This window comes from Gavia stellata, chromosome 6 (assembly GCF_030936135.1).
Source record: "Gavia stellata isolate bGavSte3 chromosome 6, bGavSte3.hap2, whole genome shotgun sequence".
NCBI lineage: Eukaryota > Metazoa > Chordata > Aves > Gaviiformes > Gaviidae > Gavia > Gavia stellata.
Genome location: NC_082599.1, coordinates 43,791,362 through 43,815,471, shown reverse-complemented (window position 1 = coordinate 43,815,471; position 24,110 = coordinate 43,791,362). Strand labels below are relative to the sequence as shown.

Genomic DNA, 24,110 nt, shown 5'->3' with positions numbered 1-24,110 from the left:
GTCAGTAGATGATGTTGGAGAAGTGTAGTTACCTTGCCTGTCAAGTATAGCATAAAATCCACGCTTGAAAGTAATCCTGATAAAAAGAATCATTATCAACTCCCCACATAAATTCTTGTCTTTCCTTGTTTTCTGTAGAAATTATTTATGTAAGAACAGAAGCAGGTGTAGGGATGAAAGGTGTTTAACAGTTAGTGTGTTCAGTTCTGAAAGGCTGAGGTTGCTGACATAACACAGGATACAGAGGACCCAAACAAGTAATAATAATAGTAGTAACTATCTCTCGCATAGTACCTTTCATTTCAAGGTGGTCAATATTGTATTTTCATGCTCTGGGTAGGAAAAGGTGGAGAGGAAAAAAGTAGTTTGTATAAGGTCACCAAACTAACTAGTGGCAAAGTTGAGTTTTCTGTGTTCCAAGCCACATCTGAGTCTCAAAACAGTAGTTGATTTAACTAATAATTTTCTAATATTTTCCTTTAAAGAGCTGAGAGGGTAGCCAAATAATAATTTGATTGCTTTTTTTTGAGGTATATAGATTTGAAAAAAATAGACATTATTTTGGCTGTTTGCAAAAAGCTGAAAATAAGTCACTTTTATTACTTTGGAAATACGTATTTGATTACATGGGTATCATCCATTATTGTTTCATTTACTGCATATATCCTGAAGTGTGTTTAACTTAGAAATAATGCTTAGAAGCCCTTGATAATCCAGTGTGTTTACATACTCTTTGACATATAAATAGAATAACTTTTTTCTCATTGACAAGTTTTTTGATGTAAAATATCAATATACCTAAAAAATATAGAATGATGAATATTGAGATCTGTCCTAGATTTTGAATGTGGGAGAGAAAACTGTAAGCTTTATAATTACAGTCTGTCAGCTAAAAATATATAACAGAATATGAGCCATTTGTACCTCCTGCTACTCTGATCAGCTAGGTAGTCTATCATGTCTGCCCATTTTTAATATATTCTCTGAGAGTAACTTCCTTTTCTCAATTTCTGAAGTTCTGATCTGTGCATATGGCACACATGTTCTGTCACATTCTTTCTCTATACTAGGTTTTTGTAATACTGTGTTCTTTAGGAATTTAAGCTATTTTAATTTTTGTATTAATAATGTCACTAGAATACACATTTTATTTTTAAATCCATATATGCAAATCCATGAATTCAAATGAAGTTCCCAGTTATGCAGGGTAGTGGGAGACTAAGATGCTTAGGTAATGGAAGAGTAGGTACCACTTTTGCTTCTGAGTGCAGTGCGACCTATGGAGTGGATCCACATCCAGTGTTTCTCAGGGCTAACAGGGTATCAGAAGTCATTAACAGTGGTTGGTCTGAGCTGGTCCATTTAGGTCACCATTAGCTGAGTGCTTTGTCCTAATGTTCAAACGCACAAGAATACTTACTAGCAAGGTTGCGCTCTGCATTTTTCTGTTTTCACACTTGAACTGATAAGTCTTCCCCTAACCCAGCGTGCTGAAGGGCATGGCATATAGACCCAAGGTGGGTCGAGTCATCTTCCATCTAGATAGGATTTTTAGCTGCAGGTCAACACTGGCCCTCCCAGACCTAGATCTGCAGGTATCGAGGTATTGCGCTTCTGGTGGACTAGGATGCTACTGCTAGGAGACATACTCTGATTATTCTGCTTGCAGGTAGCTTGTTTACAGCCTAAGAAACCTGCCTGGTGCTTTCTCTCATGCAGAAGCAGTTCAACTCTTCGTTGGCTGGAAATAGTGAAAGAAGCAGTATAGCAGTTTTCAGACAGGATTACATCTAAACTAAAGAGCCTGGCCAGACCTGAAATGGCTGATGCAATTTCCTGTCTTCCATCTGTGACATAAACCTTCATAATCCTCCTGTAGATAATTAAGAGTTGATTGTATTGTGTTTTTTCTAGATTGTTTTAGAAACATGAATGGTATATCTAAAGTCTTGAGAAATGTTGGGATTTCTTTTTGTATGTCCTTTCTATCACAAAGACCCTAATGTAAGTAATTGTGAAGCATTTTGTAGGAATACCTGTAAATACAGAGCATGCTCCTGCTCCTGCTCTTCTTTATCCAGAGGAATGGATTTTCTTTATCCCAGTCGTCTTCATCCACAGGGATGTATGGCCAAAGGGGGAAGGGTTAAAGCTCATGGTTTAAGAATCCATATTTTTGTAACCACCCTGCAAGCTACTTGGAACTCTTGTAATTAAAAGCAGCTATCAATTTATAAGAAATGAGGACAGGATCACAGCTATCTGAAAGGCATAGAAACACAAAATGATTTAACTGGGTTTTCACCAAGTCATTTCCCCCTATACCCAAATTCGGTTCTGCACTGTTGGCAATTGTGCTAATAAACACATTAGTTTCTAAGCATCACCACATGCATTACAAAGTAGTACTTGATTAGGAATTTGATTTGAATTCATCTATTTATTTTTTTTTCTTAACTCAGAAAAAGGCATAAATATTAACATTCATTTTAATTTTCTTTTTCTTTGGGTTTAGATATATATTTTGCTCAATTCAGCCAATCTATGCATAAAAGGTTTTTTTTCTTAAAACAACTGTGTATGAATGCAGCAACTTTTTTGTTATTTGTTGAAACAAAGAGTACGTTTGGTTTTAAAACACTGAAAATTCAACAGGTTGTTAATATTGCAGCAATATAGTCCAATCTTTAGGTTAGAATATTCAATTCCTATTTTTATTAAAAATGGATCATTAAAAAGTTATTAAAAATTTTATTAAAAAATTTGGGTGATAGTGCCTATCTGTGCACTGCCTTATACAATTTCCATTCCTTTGGAAATGAGTGAGGACTCGGGAATGTCATGAAAGCTTAGCATTCCACAAATTGTTTTCTTCTTCCGCCTTTCACGCCATTGATTTTGTTTTGACACCATTCTGTTTTGGCATTTATGTAGCAGGTACTGGAATTAAAGTTTAAATGTTAGAAATTACAGTTGGTGTGATAAGAAGAAAGTGACCTTTTTAGATTTATACTATTAATGTTTAGAGAATAAAATAATTACGCAAGAACTGTTTTGCAGGTATAATTTTTTTAAGAGTTGCTGAATGTAGAGAATAGACATCACAGCCAAGTTACTACCTGTGAAAATGTATGATCAAACTATTAAGGACAAACCCATAATATGTTTAATTCACCTTCAATTTGTTAGTACATTGAAGTACTGAAATAGAATCACAGAATATAAGGCAGGAATAGTTGTCAGAGATTATGTTGTTCATCTCCAAGCCTTAGAGCTACCTGTCACTCCTGACAGGTATTTGACCCGTCAGTCATAAAAACATTGAGTGATAGAAAGTCTCTCCCAAGGCAAGCTATGCCAAATTAGGGAATAGTTTGGAAATGCAAAAAATGTCTTTACAATCAGCAATCACATGTCTGAATGAGTCTTTTTTTTTTTTTTTTCTTTTTCCATCTGAAAATAATGTCTGGAAAAACATGAGGATGCCTAAAGCACTGTCAGAAGATAATTGGAAATCATGGCCATACCCATAGCACATACACGCTGTGCTATATACTACATCTGCAGTTAGCCTGATGCTTTCAGAAAATGTTGGTCTTGCTTTGTATGCTTGACAGAGTAGATGATATGTGTGTCTTGTTTCCGGGAGATATTAGATGGACATATGCACATGCACATATGGGATGTATATTGCACATGAAATTTTCAGACCCACTCTCTAATTGCTCTGAGAGTACTAAGTCCAGAATGTCCCCAGAACACTGTATTTACTGACCACATTCAAACCTTTTACACAGTGTATGAACATTTATTTCTCTCTGTAGGTTCCCACATAGATGCAATAGTTGAACACTTAATTACTGTTAGATGGTCTTAAAGTCTAACCTAAATTTTACTTGTTACAGCTTAAGCTGCTTACTTTTTGTCCTTCCCACAGTGGAAATATGTGAGAGTAATTTCTTCTCTCTTATATCTTGCCTCTGTAATTTTTTTCTTCGGACTGAATAATCAAATTTTGTCAGTCTTACTTTGTAAGTTGTGTTTTGTAGACCTCTGATTACTCTCATTTCTCTCCTTTGCTGTCTCTCCACATTTTTGAAGTGTAGTGTTCAAAACTGGACTCAATTACTCCAACTGAGAATCTTATTGGTACCAAGTAGAAAGATTACACAGTTCTTAGAGATGATTTTCTTCTTTATGCATTCCAATATGGTTTATGTTTTCATAACAGCATGGTGTCATTAAGACACGGTCTGTTTCTGATCCACCAAAATCCTCATATCTTTTCCTGTAGAGCTGCTGTCTGACCAGTCCTTCCCCAGCCTGTGCATTTGTACAGTTGTTTCTCCCTGCTCGTAGAACCTTGCATTCTCCCTATTTAAACTTTATCAGTTCTTTTAGTTTCTCCAGTTTGTCAAAACTTTCTTTGAAACCTATTGTCACTTGCATTGATGCAACTCTCTGTATGAAGTATATGCAGTAATATGATATATGATGTGAATGTATCGCAATCTGTGCACATTTAATAGGCAGTTTATCTGTCCCATTATGCAGATTATCATTGTAATTCAGTGACAACATTGAATGGTATTGGAACAAGGTCAGAAGGGAACCTGAAAAATTGTACTTGCTACCCATTTTCAGTTTAACAAACACTCAAAGTAGTTACCAAGTTGAGTACAATTTTTATGGTCAATTGTACAGCCAACTGATTGTGATTTTGTCTAGGTCACACTTCCCTAGATTTCTTGTAAGACATCATGAGAAACGTTGTCAAAAGCCTTTCTAAAACCATTATAAATGACATCTACTTCTTGTTGCCAATGCACAAGAGCTGTTACCCTGTTACAGAAAGAAATAGGTTGGTTTAGTATGGTTTTTTTCCTCACAATTTAATGTTTGTTGTTACTCATTTTATTACTATCTTCTAGTTTTTTACAAATAGTTTAATAGTGGAAGTAGTTCTATTTTTTTTTTTCCTTGAAATAGAAATTCAATTGACTAGTGTAATGCTGTAATTACTTGTCTCTAATAAAGAAGATTAATTAAACACTCTTTGAAAATGCCCCTAGACAGCTCTATATTTCTTGAAGACAGAAAAGTTAATTCTTCTGGACAGCAATATGGCAAAACAGGGGTAAACAAAAGATCAATATCTTTATTTTAGTAAAACCTACTTGGTTTTTTTTTTTTTGACAATGTTAATTTCCATTTATAAAAGATTAGATTCCTGTTGGAAGTCGAAAAGACCAGTTTAGGTTTCAGTTCTCCAAAAATAAAGTATATCTGATTTTACAGTGGTAATGGTGACCAGTGAAGAGAGAGACAGTGCAAGGGTACAGGATAATGATGAAGAGTCTCAGCTTGTAGTCAGAGATCTTTTTTCATGGCTGGGACACAAATTTCAAGTGTTTCCAGAGTTGCTTTTTCTCAGTCATAAAGAAAGATGAATCCTGGAAAAAAATTTTAATTGGTTCATAATTTGAACATTTTTTGCCCAGGAATTCTTTTCTGCTTAGATTTCCTTTTGAACTCTGTTTGTTTATACTAGAAGGCAGAGTTTGTTTTAACAAAGGTGGCAATCAATCTGACCCATGCGTAAACTGAGACACTAGTTTATTATGAAAATGTGAAAATAAACTGGGCCAACTGGCAAAGCCTCCAGAAAGATTGGTAAAATACTGGACTCTAGAATCAAGTGTACGTATGAGCACAGTTCAGATGAAAATATATCAACCTAACTCCTGTCTCAATGTTTGTGATGTTTTGAATATCCCACTGTTTCCCAGATTTCTTCACAGGATACGTGTCTGTCTTTCTGCCTATCTGAAAGAAGTCTCTCTGAGGATATGGGAATGGTTGTTTCAATGTGTTGGAGAATACTTTCTCCATGCTCTTCTGACAAAATTATATCTTTGTATCTTTATATCCTTGTTCTTTATATCCTTGTATCCTTATGTAGGTCCTTATGGTCCCGCTCCAATGCTGAGCAGAAGTGGCATTGAACTCACATCCCAGCCCCCTCCAGTCAGTGTACTTTTGTCCTTCTAAATCAGTCAGGCATCCTAATCAAAAGAGAAACAACAGTATATAATCTCACTTTTGAAAATTAACAACTATTGTCTAGGTAGGGCAAAATATATCACAGTAAATTTATATATTCCTCTCAGACTAGTAATGAAATGCTGTAGTTCTCTATGTTCAGATATTATGTAAATGGGCCAGATTTTATGCATAGACAGGTTATAGCTTTACAGTTTATATAACTGCTTTTAGGCTTTAGGATACATTTCACTGATCTCTGAACAGTTTCTGTAGCAGGTCTGACAATTATTTTTATCATGAGGTCTACAGAATTCAGTTCACACATTTCAAACAGGTTTCCTTTCTTGATGTGGCAGATAGATCTGACACCAATTGGTAACAGTAGTCTTTTTGATCTTTTTTTTTCCCCTTAGCTCCACCTGATTTACAAGTTATTGTTAACAATTAGTCAATTGAGTGTGAGGTTCAGTATTGGCAATGTTGAAAGGAGTTTTAAGTTTGAAATGTCCATACAGTTTGACCCTCCTGTCTCTTTGCTTTGTTTTCTTTGATGTAGAACAGGTGAATTGGTTCTCTTCAGTAATTGCGCACTGACCAGGGCACAATAAGCGTGCTCATATGCCATTACTAGGCTGCTATCTTTAAGTGAGCTTGAGAGTCGTTGTTAGTGGTTGCCATACTGCGCTACGCTGCAGTCACTGCTATTGTGGCATATTGGACATAAGCTCAGTCCAGTGCTTAAGTATAAAATCATCTTTTCCCACCCGAATTTAAAGAGAAAAGCTTGACAAGCCATCTCTTACAAGTTAATTTCCAGTTTTCAGAATAGAACAAAAGATGGGGAAGTAATTGAAGCAGACCATTACACAGGCAGTTGTATAGTCAGTGCTCAGGGCTGCAGTTAGGTTTTTGAAGGAGGAAGGGTTCCTAGTGCACCCATTCTGCTGTGTCAAAATAAGGTCAAAATACTTCATGGGAAAAACTTAGGAAGAACATTGTCTTAGATATAGGCCAAATTGTCTTTGACATGCTTGGTAAGAATATAAGTATTTAGGAATGTATTAGCTCATGAAATTACTTTAATATTTAAAAGATACTAATTTGTTTAATCTGATATATTTATATAATTTATCTCCTGTTCTCCTTTATCTCACTTTGCTCTGACAAGATAGAGTAAAATAAGGATGAATTTATTTACGCACAACAGAAGTAATATGAGAAGACTTAGAAAAATATAAAAAGAGATCATAAAAACAGTCCGCCTTCAAAATATGTTGCATTAAAATAGAAGCAATAACTGGGATCGGGGGTCTCTATTCTTTGCAGAAAAGCTATAAACCTTTACAGCAGCAGAGGCAGAATTTTATACTCATTAAAGAACCCCATGCTACAGACAAGATTCAGCACTTAAATGTTACAGGCAAATAATTTATGTTCCATGTTTTGATTTTTCTTAGCTCTGCTTTGGTAATGCCAGTCAGCATGTGGTTAGTTCAGCCTTAGGAAGTCTCTCTGGCATCACATCATATCAAGTCCACTTCATATTTTACTACCATCTTGACTGTTGTGCAGGTTTTGCAGAACTGGTCTACTATTTATTATCTGAGCTGGAAGAGAGTAAACCTCCCATTGCTTGTATCTGGAACCTACTGTCTTTGTCCAGTCTTATTTTTTTATGTGGTTCAGTATTTCTTTCTAGTCTAGCATTTGTTTCATTTTTTTCCCACTTTCAATGCTTGTTTTGAAAAGACCTTCATCGAGAACAAAGACGCCTTTTATGTAAAGGCTAGAAATCATTTGTTTAGATTAAGAGTTTGAAAGTTTTGCTCTAAATTTAGAATCGGTGGCTGAAGCAGGTACCACATAGCCCTGGACTAACAGCTAATTGGGAACAAAAAGTCCATTTTTGTGTGTGTGTATACACAAGTGACACTTTCATTTGCAGGTTTTCTAGTAAGTGCTGGATAAGGACAATATGTAACATTTCCTTTTTGTTATTTGTTGTCAGAAAAATCACGAGAAGTTGAGTCTTCATAGCAGCAGCAGTGGAGCAGCCAGTTGCAAAAGTGAATTTTCAGGAAATACGGACCTCCCAGCTGAAAGCTGTCAATCTGCATGTGGAAAAGTTGAGGAACGAACATATGAAGAAATCCTGGTAGAGGATCACAGCACTTTAGAGAACTCTGAGAAAGGTAGTCATTAGCAAAAGAAGCATCAGGAGTACTATTGTGCTGGGCAGAGGTGGATTAAAAGCTTCTTTGCTTTCATTTTTATGTGCAGATATGTTCTCTGAATTAGATGATGAGCTGGACATATTGGACAACTCTAGCAGCTCCAGTTCAAGTCATTTGAAAGAGTCTGCTGTTGGTAAGATTCCTTAAGAACGAAGTGTACACTATGTTCTAACAGCAAAATAGTTGTTTGTTCCAAAATATTGGGGTATTTCATGATTTGTTGCAAGTTCGCTGTCTGTTGTGTGTCCTAAGGAAAAGAAAAATAACATAACTGTGGCTCTGTGGCAGCCATTTCCAGTATAATACATTTTGCATCCCATAGTCTTAGTGTAGCTTGTCCCTATATTTTGCAGTTATGGCTATGAAAACTGGAATATTATTGGGCAACTTGACAAAGGTGTTTTCAGATTTGAAGCATAAGATAACTAGTGTTGATAAGAAACAGAAGGAAGACAGTGTGAAAAACTTTGCAAATGAATAAATGGAGTGCCCTGTTGGAGGGTGTGAAAAAGAAAGTTGAAAGAGGGAAGCTTTAGTTGTCTAGATGAGATGACTGAATAGAATTGAAGGAATGCTTAATGATTAGATTTGAATTAGGAAGGGATTATGTGACAAAACATAGAATTAATTCTGCCTGTAGTTTTTTATGGTAATCAGATAGGAAAGCACCAGCTGTGCTGGGTGTTATCTTAAGAAATATTTTTTTGGATTATATTCTGAATATGAAAATTAAAAAAAAAAAAAAGTGGAACATCTGTAACCACCTGCTAAATCATGAGCTACCATGATCTACCTATTAAATGGTATGGGATTCTGATTAGAGGAAAATCAAAGAACATTTTATACTAGAAGAAAGATTGATATTAGAACTGAAGAAAATTTGAGATCTCCATTCATCCCATGAAGTTCTGGCAGAAAATCTGTGGATGATTTAAACTGTCCTTTTAAAAGGTGAAGAGAATGTAGTTGTCTGAAGATTAACAAATTTTATTGTTTCAAGTTCCCGGGCTTCAAAAAAAATAGAATAACATTACTTTATCTGTTTGCTAACTGGATTTTCTTCAGATTTTGGCCCAGGTACTGAAGAAATATGTCCGCTTTTAATTGAACTGTCTAGCCCTTAGTGCAGCGTAAATAAATTATTTGATAATTCTTCTTAAAATCCATTAATATGTTTTGCTACTTGTAACTGGATGGCCTGCCATTATAAAGGCTGGAGGTCCTGTGGCTAGCCAGCCCTGAGTTTATTATCAACGTTTTATTAAAAAAAAACCAAAAACACCCCCCCCCCCCCAAAAATAAAAAAAGCTTTTCCGTTGTTACTTTCTTATGCTAAGAGAGTAACAGGAGGAGGTTACAGAGTACAGGGAAGCCTAGTCTGACTGTGGGAGGGGGCTGCATCAAATGAATGTCTTGAGGAAAAGCAGCCTGTGCATCTCCCAGAAATTGGATTCTATGTGAGCTAGTTTAGCATGGTACACAGACATTTGAAATCTTTGTGTAGTTTGTAACTTGCCACACCCGAAGTGTTATCAGTAATGATTTCCTTGTTGTTAATTTTTCTTTGTTAAGATTCAGGCATTAACAAAACATCAACTTTTTCTAGTATTTAAATATTTTTGTGCCAGATTTCCATTGATAAATATTTTAACTGGAAAGATCCAGCCAGTTCCTAATAATCCCAGTAACTTTAATCAACATTTCTTGAAGTCATTGCCCATTTTCCTCCCAGCATAGAGTTTAATTGGTATATAGGTACTTCAGGATTGCTTTTTCAGAAAAATAATTCTGTAGTCATACACTCTTAGATCACCTGTAGTTTCTACTTAATGTTGAAGTTAGCATGTAGATCAGTTGTAATTAATGCTGGCAAATTTCAGGGAAAAAGAAAATACAGCTTTTAAAAAAAGTACTATAAATTCAGGATACTTGGATGTTGCTTGGGTTATGCTCCATTTGTTGCTAATAAATGGCTAACAGTGTATGAATTATCAGCCATGGTTTTGTCAAGCATGTCAGCATTACAGGGGAAAACGTGACCAACTTTCAACTAGCTAACTTGGAAACTGCTAACATGAAAATGTGAGTTTCAATTACAGGTGTATTGATCAGGGTCTTGAATGGCTTCGTCTAATCATGCTGCCATCATGTCACTTTCAGAGAAAACATGATCTGCAAATGTAGAAAAATATTGCTGTATTTTAAAACGAGGATGGTATTTTGTAAAAAGGTGTAATATACTAAGTTGTTCAGTGACGCAGAAGCTGGTATGCGTGTGAGTGACTGTGTAATAGTGGTTAGCTTTTTTATAGTCCACTAATTGTCATAATATTTTTAATAATTTTACATACCCTGTGCTTTTCAATTATGCTCTAAGAAAAGGGTTATTGTTCTTAGTCTAGATAATGTATTTCTACAAGACCAGCTCCTTTAACGACTCCTAACATTGCCAAACGCAGGGTATGTAGATTCTAGAATAGTTGTTCATGCTACTTGAAATGATTAATCCTACAGGAGAAAGATTCTGCATATTTTCCCTGAAGTCCTTATAATTTGAAATTATGAAGATCGACAGAGAACAGGAACATACTGAGTCAAAAAACAACGAAGAGTGATGGGATGATTACAGCTTATTAGTTGCATTATTTTTCTTATTTTAAAATTAAGAAGGTTCCAACTTCACCTTAGCTTAGTCATGTTTAAGGGTTTTTTACTTGGTTTTGATTTACAGTGTAACTGTACCTGCATTTCTGCTGGTAAACCAAATAGCAGGAAAATATGTGGTATCTCTTAGTGCACTGTAGTCCAATAGAGCTAGTATGTCAGTTGGGTGAGAGAGAATTTAAAAGTTTACTCTGTGTCTGGGAACGCATTTTGGAAAATATTTTTTGTTTCCTTGAATCATGTTAATTTACACTGCAATCAGGACAATGCCCTAAATACATTGAAAGACTAGTTCTGTGTAAACTATGCTATTAGAAAACCCTAGTCCCTAGGTTTTTATGTACTTGCCCTCTGACCTTGTTCACAATAAAAAGGTAAGCATACAATAGATCCCTTTCAGAATTCCTCAGCTGCTAGCTTTTCATGAAGTCTCAATGCACAGTCCTGTTGTGCTATATCTTGCTTAGGATTTTTTCTGTTACCTCATAATTTAATATATGTTTCTGATATTTGGAGGAAGCTTTGAAGCTATCTAACTTGTGACCAAAAAGCAAAGAAGTTGAGATTCAGGACTCCTTTTCTTGCCAAAATTTCTGCAATGCAATGGTGTTCAGAATTACCGTGTAATGAAGAGACCACAGATCTGCCAGAAGAGTATTCTAGTGACGTAATTCTAGAAGGGTCTCCTATAGCTTTCTTTGAGCTTTTAGAAAAAAGATGTATTTACACAGTGCCAGGACTTGAGTCTTGTGCAGGTAATGCTCAAAGCGGTCCAAAGTATTCAGTTGGGTAACTGGGAATTTCTAGAACTGGGATACTCTCAAAATAAGAACTCTGCATGTTGTATGTAGCAAATGATTGGGCTCTGAGTTTAGGTCATCACTTAGCTCCAAATTTAACTATTTTTGAGGATAACAACAAACGCAGTAGGCAGTAAATACTCATTCAGTAATGTTACTTGCTGTCTGGAGCTAGTAGTTTCATTCAAGATTTGGACTTAATTGCAGGCAGCTACCTTATCTTGCAGGTTCTCTGATCCAGAGCTGGTTGGTTGGTTTGTTTGTTTTAATTCAGACCAGTTGTATTCTTTGGAATACAACTTCTGTTGCTGTACATGTAGTCACTGCTAATGAGCAAAAAACGTATTTATGTTTGGTCTGCAAAACAGCCTAATTAACATGGTTGGGACTATCCATTCCACTGTACAGTGATTTAAAAGGCAGCTTACTGAGAGTATTTTGTATAAATAAAGGTAATTTGACCTTTCTCCTGAAAAGATCATTAAGCCATCATTCAAAAAAACACTTCCATTGCTTCCGTTTCATTCAAGGAGATGGATTGAAGTGTTCTGCTAATATGAAATCTTGATTCGATTTTCCTATCAGTCTGATCAAACTTGAAAGGATTTTCAGAGGTTTTTTTTAGATACCAGTGAAGTGAAAGTGAAAGCTAAAGCAAAAGTTACTGTCTTCCCAGGTTTTTCTGAACTCGTATCATGTTACAAGCTCTTTTCTTGAAATTACATGGTTAAGTGCCTGTAACAGAAAAGCACTAAACTGCATATTAGGATGTATTTGTATGATTTGCGCTGATATCAATGCATGTTATGAATTTAAAGCCTTATAAGTTGCTTAAATTACATCAGCTATTAAAGACCAAAGTAGCAGTCAGAAAAATTCTTGATGCCTCATTTGATATATATATACATATTTTTTTAATGTTTTAATGTCCTCAAGGAATCTTCATAGAGCTATTCAGAATAGGGAGGCTGATGAGAATCAAAAGCTTTGGCTTTTGTGTGTCTTGCACATTCCAACAAGGGTGCGCACAAAACAGGAAAGAGATGGAGATCATCTTGAACTGAGAAATTCCCTCTTGCAAGCCATTTGAACAAAACATATGTTGCCTTGCTCTTCCAGTCCATGTCAAAGGAGTAGCCATGGTAAAAGGAAATATGGTCCAGGTAACACCATGGGCTGAACATCAGGATGAGGTATCTGCTCCATGACTTATCTTAGTTAGCTTTCCTATGCATGTGTTGTTTCTTACTCCCTGTCTGGCTTTTGTGTGACTAGCATAACTCTTATACAAAAGAGTAAAGATGATAACTAAAGTCATTAGTGTTCAATGGATGTGTGTATACACACATGAATGTGTTTGTTACAATGATTTTTTTAGATGTCTGAGTCTCCTCGTGTTTAGTTATTGAAGAAATTATTCCAATGTGTTTTCATGGTGTCTAACATATAGAGACTCCTTTCTTAGTTGTAGCTGCTTCTTGGGTCTCTAACATAATAATAAGCAATGAAAATGGGGCTGAAGGGTGCTGGCTATTGTTTAGTGATGTTCTGCCTCATGATTTCTTTTTTTTTTTAGCATTAATAAGTATTTTCAAAATTTTAGCATATGAATCAGAAAATGTTGCATCTCTGCCATGTACAGTGAGTGGTGCGACAGCCTCTTTGCTGTGAAATATCATGCACTTGTAAACGCACTCATAAGCTGGCACATTAGCAAGTCAAATATGGTGAGTCATCAAACTGATCAAGAAAATTCGGATATGAGCCCTTTACTGATAGAGAGACCATTTATTTGAAACAGCCAAAGGGTGTAGTATTTCAAATCCAATTTTGTATATGAATACATGGAAAGGGGAGCTGTTTCTAAAATTCTAGCAAACCAGCTGTGTTCAAACTTAGCTTTCTAGCCAATTGGCTTCTGTTACAGATTTTTTTGCATATATTCCCATATTTTGTAGTCTTTGTTATAACAGAGTGTCTGAGGTTGTAACTCAAAATCCTTACTGCAAGCAATATGATTCAGGTTCAGTCAGAGCTTCTACTTTTGTATGTGTCTCTATCTTAAGCAGGTAAAATTCTGTTCCTTGAATAGGCACAATCATATCTTTTCAGTTCCAAAGGCCTTTATTTTCTAGACAGTGGACACTCTGTTTTCCTATCTATTTGCCTGTCTCAGTGTTAAAATTAATTGAAGTATCTTTGCTTCGATAAGGGCCTAGTTTATTTGCTATTATGTAAATCAACTGCTCTTAGCAAACCTTTTGAGCTAACTACTACAGAGTCTTAATACCTGTTTTGCTAAGCAAAGCATTAGCAAGGGATAAAATACTGTCTCTTTTTCCTTTCGTTCTCTGTCTGTCTGTGTGTCTTCTTTTTAGGGAGGCAGGTTTGGCCTAAAGATGTATAATTTCTTTTGGTTTTAAAGTGAATTCCATGTGACAGATGCCAGCCTCCTTCAGGATTTTTTGTTTTAAAATTCAGAGGATCTCAGAAAAGTAGGAAAACTAGAGGCACTGTATTTCAGACCACAACAGAAAGTACGTTTGAACACAAAAAAAAGATTTAAGACTCTTAGAAATGTGTTTGTTCTCTGAAAGTCCTCTGCTGTTGCTCTAGAACTAATACAGCTGCTGTAACAAGACCAACAATGGGAAACCTAGTGTAAGTTTGGCATAAAATCTTTTCTTTCTTTCTTTTCAAAGTGAGATACCATTGGTAGGAGAGAGTGGTCTCCTATGTCAAAATTACCATCAAAGGAATGGTTTTACAGGAATGTTTTAAAACAAATGCTTAAGACAAATACTTGCTTTAAGACAGTGCTTTCCAAGTGCATAAATAATAAATATCATCAAACGTTACCTCACCTTCTTCATGTTTTTTGGCACTATGCAATAAATTACATAAATGTCAGGGGTTAATTTATTGCTAATTAGATGTTTGACTAATAACTGGTCATACACCTGTCTTCAAGGGCTTAAAATCAGTGAGATTAAGTAGTAAGGTATTGCATATGTAGTCATTTGAATAGTTAGCTAATGGAATGGTGGTAATAAAACTGTAGTAGAACAAGGTTTAGACAACCCATCAAAGGTTTTCTGAGAAAGTGTGTAAATGTTCTAGCTTTTTATCCAGACTAGAGACAATTTGACTGCTCATGGCTTGGATGGGTGCACTCTTTGCTGGGTAAAAAACTGGCTGGATGGCCAGGCCCAAAGGGTTGTGGTGAATGGAGTTAAATCCAGTTGGCGGCCGGTCACAAGTGGTGTTCCCCAGGGCTCAGTACTGGGGCCCGTCTTGTTTAATATCTTTATCAGTGATCCTGATGAGGGGATCGAGTGCACCCTCAGTAAGTTGGCAGACAACACTGAGTTGGGTGGGACTGTTGATCTGCCTGAGGGTAGGAAGGCTCCTCATAGGGATCTGGACAGGCTGGATCAATGGGCCAAGGCCAATGGTATGATGTTCAACAAGGCCAAGTGCCAAGTCCCACACCTGGGTCACAATAACCCCATGCAATGCTACAGGTGTGGAGACAAGTGGCTGGAAAGCTGCCTGGTGGAAAAGGACCTGGGGGTGTTAATCAACAGCCAGCTGAGTATGAGCCAGCAGTGTGCCCAGGTGGCCAAGAAGGCCAATGGCATCCTGGCCTGTATCAGAAACAGTGTGGCCAGCAGGACTAGGGAAGTGATTGTCCCCCTGTACTCAGCCCTGGTGAGGCCGCACCTCGAATCCTGTGTTCGGTTTTGGGCCCCTCACTACAGGAAAGACATTGAGGTGCCGGAGCGTGTCCAGAGGAGGGCGACGACCCTGGTGAAGGATCTGGAGCATAAGCCTTATGAGGAGCAGTTGAGAGAGCTGGAGTTGCTTAGCCTGGAGAAGAGGAGGCTCAGGGGAGTCTCTTATCTGTCTCTATATCTACCTGAAAGGAGGCTGTAGAAGGTGGATGCTGCTCTCTTCTCCCAAGTTACTAGTGATAGGACAAGAGGAAATGGCCTCAAGTTGCTCCAAGGGAGGTTTAGATTGGATATTAGGAAAAACTTCTTCACTGAAAGGGTTGTCAAGCATTGGAACCAGCTGCCCAGGGAGGTGGTTGAGTCACCATCCCTGGAGGTATTTAAAAGACATGTGGATGAGGCTCTTAGGGATATGGTTTAGTGGTGGACTTGGCAGTGTTAGGTTAACAGTTGGACTTGATGATCTTCAAGGTCTTTTCCAACCTAAACGATTCTATGATTCTATGTTGCAGCTACAGTCGTAGCAGTAACTGAGGTAGTCATTTAATGTAAATTCACATACATCTTCTGTGAACATCTAGTCAGCATGTGTTACTAGTTTCTTTGAAATTCTGAAAGAATTTATTAAAATACTGTGTGGAGCTGAGATTTTAGTTATGATGCAAGCAAATCTTTGATATATCAAACAGGAACTCCATAGTCAAATGGGGATTTGGAGTTTGTTTAACACTGCTTTCTAAAAGTTATTTTGACACCATGTCTGGGAAATAGAAAATATGAACATGTATGTATATATTTTTTTAATGCGGAGGTAATATTTATGCATTTGTTTTAGGTATAATTAAACCAAGTTTTAGTGCTTCCGAAAGACAACCTCAGATTATGTAAGTATGATTTATGATTTTAATACAGATTATATAATCAATCATTGTCATGATCAATTCCAGTTGGTCATTTCACAGTGGAACAGTTGTGCGATTGCCTTCATGAAACTTTTCCTTACTTACTGTTACAACTTCATTTTATCTCAGCCTATGACACTCTGCTTGAGGATATTGTTGAGGGTGTTTGCACACAGAAGCTTTACATGAGTAATTTATCGGTTTAATGCCAGTCCCTAAATAGTTTTAAAAGTGGACCTTGCTACATTAACTTAAACTGACATTAGTTGGTCAGCCAAATTCTGGGTTTGCATTTTTAAGCGGTTGTTTTTCCATACAAAAATGTTTGTGCATTTGATAGTGCAGCGTAATATCTTGTCCCTTTGAATTCCTCTAGACCTTCCATATAAACATAGATAATCTATTTTTGGAATTCTGGAGTCCTTCTCATTTCTTTCAAAAAGGAAACAAACCAAAACAGAATGTGGCCTGGCCATTCCCATTCTCCGTCTAAAGGTCTTTCCTTTTACCTCTGTTATTTATTCAGAAATGCATCAAACACATTCTTGACCAACCATTATTTTTTCTGATCTCCTTGGCACTGCTCTTATTCATAGACTCTGTTCTTTGTTTCTTCCTTTCTGCTTTTCTTTCACATCTGAAAAAAACCCCCAAAATCACTCTTGGCTCCATCTGCCTCCTTGAACAATTTTTTCCTCTTACCTTTAACTTAACTAGGTAAGTATTTATAATAATGGCATTGATTCCTCTCCCCTGTTTGTCCACAGACCCTGTTTGATCCAGTTTTTACTTAAGGAATATTATTGTAGCAACTCTTACTAAACTGTTTAATGACCTCTTCCAGGTCATAGTTCCTTTATTTTCTTGATGTGCTATTGATTGCTGCTATCTTTGTTGTCTTAAAATCATGTTTTCTGACTCTCTCCTTTTCTAATTTCCCCCCTATATTTGAAACTATTCTTAAGGACCATTCAGAAGGATACTAGTCTATCTGTTCATTTGATCTCCCCTGAGTATTACACATGGCTTTATCACTGATTCTCTTGCCTTTTCTTCTGCATCTTGTCTTTGCATCTACAAATGTGTCTACTTATTCATCTACCTGCAAAATTATGCTGCAAATCATGAATTTAGCTGTATACACCAGATATATTTCCTTCCATCTATACTAAATTTTTGCTCATCTCTGTAAGATCTCTTTATGGCTATGTAGCCATACAGTTGAGTGCTACATAAGTAAAAGGAGTGTCATCGTTGCCTGTACCTGAAGTCCTACCCGTTAGCTCGGGTTTTGATCATTCTCGAGAATAACATCCATCCTCACCAATACTTTGACATCTGAGTATCCACTTTAACTTGCGCATCTCTCGAAGTTCTTGCATTCAGAATATGTCTCACTGTTCTGCCTGGCACCTCTGAGATACAACCTTTCCTATCAATATACGCTGCTAAAACTCTTGGGTTCGTAAGGCTATCGCACAAGCAACATCTTCCCTGGTTTTGATACAAGCATTCTAGTCGCTCAAATGCCAACTTAGAACACTGCTGCGAGGAACATTTCTACAGCTCTGCCTTCAACCTTGCCATCTTCTGTGTGTATCCTTTTACTGGTTGTGCTTTTCCCGTCACTTCAAACACAATTACTTTATTTTTGCTTTCGGAGTTATTCTTAGCGTATCACCATCCAGTCTGTCACGTATCACTCGCTAGCTTTCCAGGCTTAGTCTTGCTTCAGTCAGTAAAGGCAGCCTTCTGATGCTTGAGCATTGAAGAAAGCACATTTGTTTTTTCTCTGTCTCTGCCCATCACGTAAAATTTAGCAAAACTATCTCCTTATCTTTCTTCATATCTGCTCCTTGAAACTGTATTTTTCCCTACTGCCTTAAAAAATATATACAAATTCTTGCCATGCTAGGGCTGTTGAGGCTGCCATCCATCAGGATGTCATATTGGTTCTTTCAGTTCCCCATCTGTCGGTATCCATTTGTTGTTGCTTATCTCAGCTAGTGCAATCTGAAGGATGGGACAGTGTTTGTGTTAAGTATAGAGCAGAAGCTAGCATTGAAACATCTGGACTTACATTTCTGATGTTGAGGTATTGCTGTGCTGGTGGTAATGTATTTTTTTTTTCCCCCACTTTACAAGTATTTTATGCATTATTACTTTGTTCTTTATGTTTTCCATCCATAAAATGGGTAAATTGAAATGTACTTAAACATGTACAGATGCAAAATAATGTGTAATCTAGTGGATTATTGTGTTTTAAATATTAAAATCCTGTTTACTGTTTTTGTCCTTCCCAGGCTAAAAATTGAGCAGGGAAAGGAGTGGAGTCTAACTTTTATTAAGTTGAAGTCATACTATTTTGGACATGTAGAGTAAGCTAGCCCTTATGTGACTTATAAATGCAGAGTTAAAAATGAGTGAATTTGGACAGACTTCCTTTAGAGGAAATAGCAGGAGTCGGGGAATACTGGTATTTCCTCTACAGTCATTGGTGCCAAACACAATTAAAACTACTTTTTTTTTTCTTTTTTTTTTTTTTTTTAATAATAATAGAGATTATATTGAAGGCCTGGGATCAAGACTGCGACCAGGTAACTTTGTGCTTGCAGCAAAATCAAACTTTAACTTAAATTAAACCTAACAATTTCCAAGTTTTTAAACCTTATTCTCCTGTTGCATATAGAGTGTCACCTCTTTTATTTCTTCAGCTTTACTGCCTATTGATCTACTGTTGAGAGTGCCTCCACTCATGTGCAGGGCCCACACTAAGAAAAGAGAGGATTCATTAGTGACAGGGTGGCAGTCTCATAAACCTCCAGTTGTAGTTCTTTGCAATATGAAAAATCAAGGTATTATCTAATAATTATATTTTAAAATGTTAGAAAAGAAGATAATTACATTTCAAATACAAATAAGTTATCTGAAATATCCTTAAGGAATTTTTTGAAAATATGAATTCCAATAGTAAATCAGTAAGACTTCATTTTAATGGTCATTATCCTGGCTAAACTTCTGCTGAATGCAATGGGAATTTTTCTTATTAAAGGAATATTTCATAGGGCCCTTGTAAGTTATTGTGTATTTACACATCATCATTGATGAAACAAGTTTTCCATTTGAGATACTTTTTCTTTCTTACTGAGAAGCTTCACATACTCTAAGCTGCTAAGCTGTGACTTCAGAATGCGTGTTGTCTGAATTAAATAATATTTGAAAGAAAATTATTTTGAGCAGCTGGAATATTGATCTTCTTAAAAAAGTACTTTTTGTCTTACTATATAGTTATAATGATCTGCAGACAAACACTTTAGCCTTTGTTGATGTTTTCAGTCCTGAGGGTAATTTGAGCAAATCCAATACTGTTTGACAGTAATGTTTTCCTTTTGGGTAAAGCTCTTAACAGTTTTGATCTAGTCCTCAGCAGCCTATTCACACACACACCCCCCCACACACCCCCTCATCCCCTGAACAATGCTATACTTCTGTATTTAAAAAAATGTAATTGTGGAGTGGTCTGGAGTATACAGACTTTATGGACACTCCTAATGTTCCTAGCTGGACGTTGGGTCTGTAGCTGTCTTTGAAGCAAATAGACATAACAAGTAGATGTTACATCTGGTCCTCCTAGACTGGTAAGTCATGTTGCTGCTGTCATACTAGAAAAGAGAGAAAGCTGTATATACTCAATAACAGATAAATCCATGTTATGTCCTACTCAGTCCTTTCTGTTTGCTGATATAGAATCATAGAATCGTTTAGGTTGGAAAAGACCTTTAAGATCATCAAGTCCAACTGTTAACCTAACACTGCTAAGTCCACCACTAAACCATGTCCCTAAGCATCTCATCCACACACCTTTTAAAAACCTCCAGGGATGGTAACTCAACCACTTCCCTGGGCAGCCTGTTCCAATGTCTGACAACCCTTTCAGTGAAGTTTTTCCTAATATCCAATCTAAACCTCCCCTGGTGAGGGGAGGTGTTTTCTTCAGGAAAAAAAAAATCTGAGACGACCCATAAAAGAAAGGGCACTCATTTATTTGCTTTTTGTTTTTTAATCCAAGCCATTGACAGCAAAGGAGAAGTCAAATACTGCAGAACAGGGACAAGTGAAAAAGGAAAAATGTCAAGGAAGTAAAGTTTTCATCAGTGTCCTAACAAAAACTGAAGATTCCTAGCTTGTAATGGCAAGACCATACTATTTATTTGGGATTGAATATAGCAATGTTGAAACAGTTGGTAGAGAACTGAAAATGAGGCAAAAAGAGCTAAATCAAAATAATTCTTCACATGGCATATAATATTTTAGATTATTAAAGCATGGCTTCCACTGTCACCTTGAGCAGAAAGACCAATCTAAATTCTTCCTTAAGTGTCTCAGGGGAAATGCAAGACTTCTCTTCCTCTTATTGATTATTAAGAGGAGACTTAGGGAAAAAAATGTCAAACTGAATTTCACTTGCCTCTTTCAATCCATCTGCCAAAAGGCATTGCCACAAAAAAGCCAACAATAGCAATGATGTTGTTATCTTCCTGATCCTACTAGAAATGTGTCTCTCTGTGATAAAGAATGACATTTTCTGTATCTCTTTCTTTTCTGTGAGAGTGCAGCTCAGATCTGGTTGGTCCCTAGACACTTCAATTTGTGAATGTCTCTCTTCTACTTCTTGTTAAAGTAGCCAGCACAGAAATTCAATAGGAAAAAACGATAATAGTTCAGTTGTAGGCTAACTAACTTTGGTATTTGGATTTCCTCTCCCCCTCAGTGGAATTTTCATTCTTGATACCAGATCACTTTAAAAAAAAAAAATGTTTAAGTGGGTGTAAATCTGTACATAAGACTTTATGATCCTCAGGGTGTTTCTGTATAAGAAAATTTTAGAATATGGATCTAAATTAGCCTCTGAAGTGTAGTTTAGAGATAACTGTATTTGAGAGAGATACAGGGCTGCTGGCTGAAGTTTAATACTTGGGTCTAAGCTCCTCGCTTACGTTCCAGGTCTAATACTCAACTTGGAAAGATAATTTTGTTATCTAATGTTCTTTAGTGATACACTAAGTATTTTATAGTGGCAATCTGCTGATAAGCTTTTATTTAATCTCTGGGTCTGACAGTGTGTATGACTTAAACACACAAGGTTAAAAATCATAAATAATGATTGATTTACCACATAAAAATTCAAGATTCTGCTTTAGTTTTGGCTCTATACTCTTTCTCAGCAGGCAAAACATGGTAGAGGAGCACTAGGTAAATAAGAAGCTGTTTTGTTTCTTTTAATTGTTATATTTAAAATCTGAATGATATTTTGTAAATCTGCACAGTTTGTAGAATACATAATATTTCCTTCTATGTCCTAATTAAATTACCTAAAGCTTGATCAGCAGTGCTCCTCTGTTGGTTCTTATGACTGGAATTAAAATTATTCCATGGAACACAAATAAATTATTATGTCTTTTTTTGGTTCAATAGGTAAGTTCATAATGCTCTTTAGTTAATAAAACATAGTCAACCTTTTAGGTATAATATCCACAGATCAGTACTGAGTTTACTGTGCTTTGCAAATTTTAAGTAATGCTCACTCATTTAGGTTGTCAAGTGAATTTGGCTTTGCTTCTTATCAAGCTGCCCATGGCTAGTATTTTTCAAATATCTCATTGAATATGGCAGGAAACAAGTCACATGGATATTTGATATTAATTGCTGGTAAATTAGGGCAGTTTTGCTTCAGAAAAAGATCACAGTCTTTTAATCACCAAGCTACTTGTACTACAAGAAAAAATGTACCTACAGCAGACAAGTATATCTATATCAAATTCTGGATGACCAAGACCATATCTGATTTAATGGCTGTTTGTGATAAGTCCCAAACAGTAGTTCAGTGGGGGAACAAAACTTTCACTTTCAGCTCTTGTTTTCAATTCTTAATCCTGAGAACTAAATATTTTCACACAGCTGGTATTTTTTTGTCTGATTTTAACACATAGTAGTAAATGAACAGGTTAAAATTGTTGTGGCATTAAATTTATTTTGCTGAAAGAAAGCATGTCCAAAGAAGAGCAATGAAGCTGGTGAATGGTCTAGAAAACAAGTCTTTTGAGGAGTGGCTGAGGGAACCAGGCTTGTTTAGTCTGGAGAAAAGGAGGCTGAGGGGGACACCTTACCACTGTCTACAACTACCTGCAAGGAGGTTGTAATGAGGTGGGTGTCAGTCTCTTCTTGCAAGCAGCAAGTGATAGGACAAGAAAAAATGGCCTGTAGTTGCATCAGGGGAGGTTTAGATTGGATATTAGGAAAAATTTCTTCACCAAAAGGGCTGTCAGACATTGGAACAAGCTGCCTGGGGAAGTGGTTGAGTCAGCATCCCTGTGGGTATTTAAAAGATGTGTAGATGTGATGCTTAAGGACATGGTTTAGTGTGGACTTGGCAGTGTTAGGTTTACTGTTGGACCTGATGATCTTAAGGGTCTTTTCCAACCTAAATGATTATATGATTCTATTCATGTATTACTTCCTTTGCAGTGCTTTTGTCTATGGAAAGTATACATTATGTACATGGATTTGCTTGACAGAGGATGGTAGTCTAGCTTTAGAAGAAGAGGACAGATTTATACGTACTCACTATTTTCATATGATAAGAAAATTCAGCTTTCTTGCTCCTTGCCATGATAATTGTCTGTATTCTTTCCTTTATGGGAAGAGGAATTTTTACAGCATTATTCTTTGCTTAGCATTGACGTTCCTTTATTCTAAACATGAAAAAGGCCATTTACGCACTTTATGATGGTGTCATTTTGATCATGGAGAATGCTTATAACAGGTCCCTTCCACAGTTTCCATCCATACCTCCTTTACATAGGGTGATCTCTGGTGGAGAAGGATTTATGACAAAACAACAGAAACCACTAGTTTTCTGATGGAAAGTAAAGAAGACCCAAGAGAGTCATAGCTTTTTGCACATTTTCTTGAGGTTTCTCTCAAAACATGTCCTTGCTAGATGCTGGAAAAAAGAACTAGCTGTGATAAAGCAACACACATCACTGTAAGGCAACATGAAAATATATTTTAATAAAATTTTTCTCCAGATTGTCCACATCAGACATTATATTGTAATTCTTATGGTAAAAAGAAAATAAATTTCATAACAACAAAATATATAAAAAACAAATATCATGTGTATTAGTCTATGTAAAAAAAAGAATCGGTTAAAATAAGAAAATTCTGTTTATTGTATCTATAAATTTCCTTTTGAATAAATGTGGGAAAACTTTTATGATTAGCAAAGTACCTTAATGCTTCCTTTCTCTTAGAGTAACAGTGTAAGTGAATTGGAGAAAAGGATTTTCTTTTTGAAACCCATTATCAACTACATTATCTAATCTTTTAAGTTTTTAGATTATCCTCTTTTTGTTCCCAACACTATTGGAAAAACAAGTCATGCATTAAAACTTAGTATTTACATCTACAGGTTTTAAACAGTGCATGCTATTAATATGTTAAGGCAACAAAATGGGCTGTCCTCCTGATTTTACTGTTGTCATCTACAGCATCGTCAGGAATTGCTGTATCACAACGGAAGGTGCGTCAGATCAGTGATCCTGTTCAGCAGATTCTTATTCAGCTGCACAAAATTATCTTCATCACTCAAGTATGCATTACTGTTGCTTCTGACATTCTATACTTTTTAGTTATTTGCTGTTGTCAAAATGATGGTACTGCAAAGTGCTG

At 36.3% G+C, this 24,110-nt stretch overlaps 1 protein-coding gene across 1 annotated transcript in view; it reads left to right on the top strand.

Moving 5' to 3' along the window:
• Positions 1 to 24,110, top strand: part of NEK10 (NIMA related kinase 10) — a 104,673-nt gene that overhangs the window by 62,718 nt on the left and 17,845 nt on the right. The window contains exons 26-31 of the mRNA XM_059819071.1: positions 8,054 to 8,237; positions 8,326 to 8,412; positions 16,313 to 16,361; positions 18,939 to 18,976; positions 19,094 to 19,234; positions 23,930 to 24,030. Coding sequence (XP_059675054.1) covers positions 8,054 to 8,237; positions 8,326 to 8,412; positions 16,313 to 16,361; positions 18,939 to 18,976; positions 19,094 to 19,234; positions 23,930 to 24,030 — 600 coding nt within the window. The remainder of the gene's footprint in view (positions 1 to 8,053; positions 8,238 to 8,325; positions 8,413 to 16,312; positions 16,362 to 18,938; positions 18,977 to 19,093; positions 19,235 to 23,929; positions 24,031 to 24,110) is intronic.